General features: G+C 35.5%; 1 protein-coding gene and 1 non-coding gene across 2 annotated transcripts; one reads left to right on the forward strand and one right to left on the reverse strand.

Moving 5' to 3' along the window:
* The first annotated feature begins 322 nt into the window (after positions 1 to 322).
* On the forward strand, positions 323 to 429 carry LOC141681811 (small nucleolar RNA R71). The gene has a single exon (XR_012559235.1). It is a non-coding gene; the product is annotated as a small nucleolar RNA R71 (small nucleolar RNA).
* A 3,567-nt stretch (positions 430 to 3,996) lies between these two features.
* LOC141676876 (uncharacterized) lies at positions 3,997 to 8,006 on the reverse strand. Its single transcript, XM_074482594.1, has 4 exons — positions 7,785 to 8,006; positions 6,433 to 6,639; positions 4,459 to 4,621; positions 3,997 to 4,334 (listed from the first exon to the last, which is right to left on the reverse strand). Exons 1-4 carry the CDS (start codon positions 7,932 to 7,934, stop codon positions 4,222 to 4,224), a joined length of 633 nt encoding a protein of 210 aa, XP_074338695.1. The 5' UTR covers positions 7,935 to 8,006; the 3' UTR covers positions 3,997 to 4,221.
* Positions 8,007 to 8,850: the final 844 nt, after the last annotated feature.

An 8,850-nucleotide genomic window follows, 5' to 3' on the forward strand; every position in this document is an offset into this window, starting at 1 on the left:
TAGCATGAGAACCTGCACAAAGCTCACAGACCATAGCTATCTGATTGACTCCATAGGTGGCTAAAGAATCGACCTTCATAGACAGAGCTTGGAGCTGCGCTGCAATAGCTGTAGCTGCATCAACTTCCAGAATACCTGCTACCTTCCCAGGAATCATCCTTTGAGTAGAGTTTTGATGCTCATTTGCAGCCATAGTTTCAATAAGATTATAAGCCTCAATATAGCTTTTGGCCCACAAGGCGCCTCAAGCTGCTGCATCGAGCATGGGCCGAGATTGGCCCCCAAACCATTATAGAAACTAGTGATCACCATCCAGTCAGGCATACCATGATGTGGACACTTTCTCAACATATCCTTGTAGCGCTCCCAAGCTTCGCACATATATTATGTAGGCTGCTGCGCAAACTGAGTAAGAGCACTCCTCATAGCTGCAGTCTTCGCCATTGGATAGAACTTCACCAGAAACTTTTGTGCAAGATCTTGCCAAGTAGTGATGGACCCAGCTGGTTCAGAATGTAACTAGTCCTTAGCTTTATCCCTCAGAGAGAATGGGAAAAGCCTCAGCTTGATAGCCTCATCAGTCACACCATTATATTTGAAAGTACTACAGATCTCGATAAAATTCCTGATGTGCATGTTGGGGTCTTCAGTCGCAGCACCTCCGAAAGAAACAGAATTCTGCACCATTTGAATAGTGCCCGGCTTGATTTCAAAAGTGTTGGCCTGAATAGCCGGATGAAGGATGCTTGATTGAATGTCATCAATTTTAGGCCGAGAAAAGTCCATAAGAGCTGGATCTGCCGGAACTATACGATCACCCATGATTACTGGTTCTTTCTGCTCACTCTCTTTATCTGAATCTTCAAAATCTATCTTCTTCGGAATATCAAGAACTGAGTCTGTCTCCTCAGCCGTATCTAAAGTCCTCTTGCGAGTACGAGAACGTGTTTGCATAAACGCTCGCTAAAGTACCTGAAACACAACCGGAAACAATAAGTAACACGTCTTAATCAATGAGTCCTAATGACCACTGATGGCAAGTACATAAACTAAACAAATATGCCGAGTCCCCGGCAGCGGTGCCAAAAACTTGTTAGGGCGGAAAACACGCGCTAATATTACATGCAAGTATACGCGTTCGCAAGTAATATAGAATACTTTCTAGTTCATTCCCATAAAGACTCAGACTAATTATGTTCAATTAACACTCACTCACCAATGTATGATTACTTCTCAATGTCAAAACAATAATACGTAGATTTGATTAACTAATTATTAACTATAATTAACTACGAGAATTAAACACTTAATTGACACTTGAATTAACAATATTAAACACACATGAGATCATAACTTCATTACTACTTCCTTCAATAGTTATTATTATTACCCTTAGCATGTAACGGTGATGATATTAATCGAACAACACGAAACTGATAAAAGTCAACTTTCGTTGTACTAATACCATTCTACCAAGCATCCACAATTAAGATAGAAGTTGAATAGTCATCAATTATGTTGAGACCCTATATGTCTATAGAATTTGACAACATAACGATTTAAGCACAAGTTATTCCTTATGATTACACAGGGCAAGTAAAACGGTTAGAGTTACCCCCTAATCATGCATACACATACACATGAACTTATGATAGCATGGCAAGTTCTAAACCTCAAGATTCACTGTTGTTTCACAAAAGATTAACACCCTATCTTATATGTTCGCGACGCACATAAGACGAATAAGCACAACCAATACTAGATATCATACAATCATCACATACTAAGGTATTAAACAACTAACTAAAGAATTCCATAGCAAATCCGTTACGACCCCATGATCACGATTAGCCCATGATTGAACTCATCGTCACCATAGGTTCATATGAAAACTTGATAATAACACACACGAGAATAACTAATAAAAAAGTACTTAATTAAACCAGAGTACGTCACAAGAATAAATAGGTTCAAAGTAAAGAAAACTAGCATCCACTGATACAGCGAATAAAAGAATCACAAGAAACTATGCTTCCTCTTCTTCGTTACGATGTGCTAAAACGGTCTTCTTTCTTATCTCCTCGCTCCTCGATTGATACCACGATTCAACACACGTGAAACGTCTCTGAAAACTACTTATATAGAAGCCCCACAATTCCCAGCTATCTCAGAAGTCAGAAGTCCAGCAGAACAAGAACTCTAAAAATCAGAATTTTAATCCGCCCCCCTGAGCGGCCGCGCAGCAATCCTGAGCGGGCGCCCAGCTTCCTGAGCGGCCGCTCAGCCAGGCTGAGCGGGCGCCCAGCACCTTTCTGGAAATTTTGCTATTTTGCTCCCGTTCTCTGCTACGTTCTGCTCCTAACTTCCCACTTGCAATGTCAGGCACATTCTAAGGCTTATTCTTGATGAAATCTCTCCACAAATGCAAGTATTACCCTGAAATGCACAAACACTAGAAAAACGCATCAAATACACAATACCTTAACTTCCATTTTGTAACTGTAATGTGTGATCTTAATTATTAGGAGCAGTTTAAATATTACAGTTTGATCTTGATGTATTTGATGCGTGCTTTGGTATTATTAATAATTAACATCAAATACATAATACCTTAACTTCCATTTAATGCAAGTATTAAAAACGCATGAAATATCAAGATCACACATTACAGTTTCAATACCTTGCTTTGTTTTTAATTCAAATCTTAATTTCCGTCCATTTTGTTTTAGCAAAAAAATAATTAACATATCAACCTTTAATTCACTTCAATTTTGTAACACCCCAATCCACATCGAGAAAATTTGATACTTATGTTCAGTTTTTTAGTCAAAGTACTACTACTATGTGAACCAACAAATCACGATATTTTGAGGGTCTGTGATGAACTTGTCGTAACCCAAGTTGACTGCACTCAGAACAGTATGCTTCGGTTTATTTCGAACTCATAATAGGGTTTTAACCCGGTTTTCGAAAAGTGCTCGGGATTTGACCCAAGTTGTCACATATAATATCAGAACCGACTCTCGAAAACTTGATGCGTCAAGTTGCTGAAGGTGAAGACACGAAGACTGGTGATATTATCCCACAATGGCAAGAGGTTCGGACGTGAGGATACGAAACCAACCGATATTATTCCACAATGACTATAGAGATACGATTTTGGTCCTATGGGCTGTTTGTTCGCCTGACGAGGACGTCAGGAGTTTAAGTGGTGGATTTTGTAACACCCCAGTCTCATATCGAAAAGATTTTGTTATGATGAGGGTAAAAAACAAATTTACCGAGGACTTCACCACAGTACAAAAGCCACCACTGCCATTCTCCAACAGTAATATCACTACAATCGCCACTCCTGGCCTGGCCTCTAATTTAAATTTCATTTCAAAAACCATTTAACGCTAACGGCTTATAATTAAATCTTAAAGGAATTTTGAAAGTATGTTGCTGGCTTAACTTTTAGTGCCCAAGTTGGAATCATTGCCAACAACTTCATATATACATCTTTCAGATTTCTGGAAACTTGCATTTTCAGAAAATAAACATTAAATTAAACACCACTATAGCTCAGGAAAGAATCAATCAAGTTTCCTGTTTTAAAGGCTGTACCTAAAATAATTTTCTGCTAGACTCAGCAACTCCCCTATAATTCAGTACAGATTATTCTAGAGTACTATATCTATAGTATATTTCAAGTTTGAACATAGATTTGTAGTACAGATATAAAAACACTTGAAAGCATCTCTGGTAAAAAATGGTAATGTTACCGTAAAAGACGTACGTATCTAAACTTAAGCAAATTTCAGTTAGTGCTCTTCTACAGTTAGGAACTTGCTTATGAAAAAAGGAAAACATGCAAGTTATACACACAACTATATCCGAATGTCAGTTTCAACTAATGGACTAGTTTAAATGTTTAATCATCTCAAGGCAAAACAAATGCCGGAAAACTAGATGGATCGTTATTAGACTACAAAGGTAAACCAAAAACCACAGTCAATAATTTAATAGCTCGAAGCATAAAGCAAGTCTAGAAGAACACAGTTAGAAATTAACTAGTCCACATAATATTCAAAATGTGGTGAGCTAGGAAGCATGACTTCCCATAGTACAGCGCCCAACTAGTTTTCTACCTAGAGCGACACAACTAGAGACTTGTCCCTAAAAGATTCTCGAAGACATGTCTAAAGCTCGATTATATGGAGACTACTTGTATAATTAAGGCTACCTAGAGCGGGAAATAGTATCTAATGTTGCCCCAAATACTCTTCCCCTTCCGTTATCTCCACTGCCTTGATAACGTGATGACCGATATGCATCAGGTTGAATTAACGAAGCTGGATGTAAATGAAAAAAGAAAAGTTAAGCACATGACATGAATGAGATAAATAATCCACTGAAAACCCGAGGCTTCGATGAGAAACAAAATGAACATATGAAGATAAAGGAAAACTGCATCACCTTGAGCATTATTTGCCTGTTGTGCTGATGAATTAAATGATGGCGGTGATCTCATAGAGTGAGGAGATAACCCCATATCATTATAGGGTACAGGTTGAGACCTCGAGTTAGAAGTCAACTTCACTGCAGATGTGTTTGACGAGGACTTATCTTGCCCAGAGAACTGTATTCATAAATCGACGAGTCAATTTAAATAAAAGTATTCTAATCTAGGCTAGTCACCTTACAAGTTTCTATTGCATAGACTATACTGTGAATACGAGCTCTGGCCACTGCCAAATCATAAGCAATAAATAGATCATTAAGAATCAAACACAAGAAGTATCCACATAGGCAAGTTAATGCCCAAACTTCTATTAATGGAATTATATATATTTTAACCCCATGAATTCACCAAGTTGTCTGACCCAGAGACACCAAGACACGGTAAGAGGTGCATGTAAATAACAAATAAAATAATGAAGCAACCTCCCTTAATGCAGATAATCACTTGAATTAATATTGATACGAAAGATTCATGAAAATTCATGAGATTATCTTTCCGTTTTAAAGGCGATATCATCCTTCTTGTAGGTTAGGAGCTTTGGTTATACCTTGTTCTATTAACTGATCTAATCCTAATTTCTGGCTATCCTGTGGGAAAGAAGATCTATTATAAAAAAACAGAAACGAAAGGTTTCAACACGAAACATATAATTTAGATGAATTAACTAACAAGTGAAAAAGAAGTGAAATAACGAAAATAGTCATGTCATAATTGAACAAGGTAAAAGGCACCACCATGCATCTAAGAGTGGGAGCAACTAGCAAGGCTACTGATGAAAGACAAGGATCGCAATCTGCTATCTTCATAATTGAACATCCCATAACCAAACGGTCTAGGGTCTGATGATCCCATTAGAAGGATACACATTTTTGAGCAATAGTTGCAAACTACCCCACTGATAATGCCAACAAGGTGGAACACATTAATATCATTTTGTAACATGCTTCGGGCGATGGGTGCTTTGGTCAATCTAAACAACTTGGGTTCAGTTCAAGAATATAAACAGCAGTTCCAGACATTATCGGCAAGGGCAACCCAAGTGTTCTAAGACCATCGGCTGAGTTTGTTTACTGCAGTGCTATAAAGACTACAGATTGATGTTGACAATGAAAATCCATCCTATTCTTTCAACCACTGGCTTATGCTTATGAAGAGTTAGGGTTCAACACAACACTATGTTAAGAATATACCTTGAATGATGTTTTTCCTTGAGAGAAGAATTCATTTTTCCTCTTTAGAGGAGATATGACTTGGTGTTAGCTACAGATTAGGGATTATTTTTACCTTCGGTCATGATTTAAGGATTTAATTTTATAAAATTTGGCACCTCTCCTATAAAAAAGAATCTTGATTTTACACTAAGTAATAGGTCCTACACAAAAAGGTTAAACTTCAAGAAAAGATAAGCTTCCAATTAAACTATCCGTAACGAGATCCTATATTAAGACACAAAGATACTTGCGAAATACAACAATGCCCGGGGTTTCCATTTACACTCTAGTCTCTAAAATCACTTGAAATAAGTTTTCTATGATTTTTCATGTGAGTAGTTATTTCTGGGTTTATCTAATCATTAGCATATTATTTGTTCAAGAATTTTTGAAGGAGCCCTATTAAAGCCAAGAAATAGAAGGCTGCCTGCATGAGACACCAGAATGAATAGGGTTTTCCGAAAAACCTCTTAAGAGGGAAGAACTCCTAGCAATAAGGGACATAGAGATCAAGAGATGGACAAAGAAAGATGTCTCGTATCTTTTATATACTCTCGAATGTTATCAGTTCCAGTAAGTAGATCAAATATAGAATTTAATTTCAATACATATTAGTGCTTATTTTGCAACTCCTATTTCCAAATTCCAACCATTATGAGAAAAATTAGTTTCCAAACATGAAGCCACACTAAACTAGTCAAGAGTGATAAAAGTTACCCCGAATCTTAGTGTGCGGTTGTAGAGAGTGATAAGACCAGAGAACAGCCTGATAGCGTAGTCAGCAATCTCCTCGCTTTCATATTCAGCAAATGCAAAACCTTTTGGCCTGTCTGTTTCCCTATCCCGAGGAATAATCAGGTTAACCACGCGCCCAGCTTGAATTAGAATATCATATAAAACCCTGTCCGTCACCCTCTCATCCAGGTTACCTGAACATCCAGTATATAAAACCACTTAAGAGAAGATTTTATATTGTAGCCTTAAAATGTGGTATCCTGTATGTTCCGATCCTTCATTTAACAAAACGAATGTTCAACAAACATATACTCTGATTGCAGTCAAGCAAGCTTGAATAGCAAACTATGTAAATAAGTGAATGACAGATATTTAATTCAGAGTGCACGAAAGACTAGAAAATGCAGAGAACGAAACAATGCGATAGAGAAAAACTACAGGAACCAAACACTTAAATTATGATAAGCTAATGGAGGTTGGATGGAAGATTTGAAGAAAAAAACTATGAAGTGCCAATTTTTTATGATAAGAAATGTGAAATAAAATAGGTGTGTGTTAAAAATGGAGCAAACACAATTACATTTCCTATTTTATAGTTTTGATAGTTAGGAATGGAAGGGAGGGGAGGGGAGGGGAGGAAGGAACGGAACGGGAACGAAAGTTTTGCACAATAAGTGCCTGTTTGGGAGCAAGCTATTTTAGCTTAAATGGGCTCAAAACTCATTTACAATTGCAACACTGTTTGGCAGATTAAGTGAAGTGGTCATTTCTTCCCATTTATGCTCAAATATAGAAAGTAGGTGCAATGATACATTCTAGTTATCATTCCACGTTTTTCAATTATTTTTCTTGCCATCTGTTTTTTCTATTTCTTTTTCTTGTGCTGTTATGTTGCAATTTGTTTCTTTACAAGTTGTCCTATGAATTCGATTTTTAAAATCCCATTAATATATCTTATTAAAATTAAAATATTATATTCATTTAAATATGAATTATTATATAGTTTCATCTCGAGGTTATTATTAATATAGGCAAGACAGCTTCCATATCAATATTCGGAAATGACAATTACATTGGAGCACATTTACAACAAGTTTAGATTAGATTTGAGCTTCACTCAAACTCCACGTACAACTAAATCGACATAGGGTCCTGTTGTTCCCTTTCCTAATATGAAATAATTTCAACAAATCTAATACAACAAACTAATATTCTAAAATAAATTTCGCATCAAAATTAATCTGTAAAATACAAAAATAAAATAAAATAACAAGTGTGTTTTTAATAAAGGGGGTAAAACATAGAATAGGAGAAATGAAAAAGGGAGTTGAGAGGTTACCGATGTAAACAGTTGGACCCCGAGCTTGGTTTGCAGACATGATAGATGATTTATCGCATCTGTGTGTGTGTGTCTCTGTCTCTGTCTCTGTCTGTCTGTATGTATTTAAACTGTGGGGTTTATCATATGTGGATTTTTGTTTCATACTTGATACTCCGGCCTTAAATTTCAAGGCACTTAATCGGGGCGGGCGAATTTCAGATTTGGATCCAGAGCTCTGTCATCGTCCGAACTATATTTTTATATTTTTTAAAGCTCCTCTTTTTTAAATACTAAAGTTAAAATTTTCTGTTTAAGTTCCTTTTTTTTATAAAACAAAATTGAAATATTTTTTAAAATACGAGATAAAATCAAATCATTTTTTTTTAAGTTCACTACGAGATTTTTAATTTTAGAGCACTTTTACTTTAATCCAATAAAATTAAATTCCTTAATTATATTCGAATTAATAGAGAATAGCACAAATATTTAGAAGTAAATTTTATTTAAAATTTCTTTAAACAAATATTACTTTTTTATAAACTAACTAAAATTTTAAAATTCTATTTAAATTTGAAGTTCAGTCCTCTTATAAAAAGATGAATTATGGGGTTTAGATTTTCAGTTTCATTTTTTTTGAAACTATCCTTCAAGTATTTTTGTTTAGAGTTGCTCGTGGAAACTACTTTTGAAGATACATGTTCACAAATCTTTGGTGCGAGGATGTTATTGTATTTTTATTTTAAGATGTATTATTATTCATTATGTTTACTATTCGATCGGAATTTTACTTCTAATATTATATAGTTTGTTTATTTTATAATATAATATTGAATAATGTATGTTTGTTTACGTCTCGAAGAAGTCGTATTTGAAATATTAAGGAGGTTAATATTTCTTCTCATCTCCGATCTGAAAAAATTTTATTTTTCTAATCATATTTTTAATTAAAATTATGTGATGCTCACATATTTTTTATGTGTATTAAGGATAATCTCCCGTGTATGACATAGTAGTTCTTAGCTGTCTTTTTGCCGATTTCACTTATTAATGTGACTTTCTGGATTTTAGCCTATTTTTAG

Source organism: Apium graveolens, chromosome 8, assembly GCF_009905375.1.
Source record: "Apium graveolens cultivar Ventura chromosome 8, ASM990537v1, whole genome shotgun sequence".
NCBI classification, from domain to species: Eukaryota; Viridiplantae; Streptophyta; class Magnoliopsida; order Apiales; family Apiaceae; genus Apium; species Apium graveolens.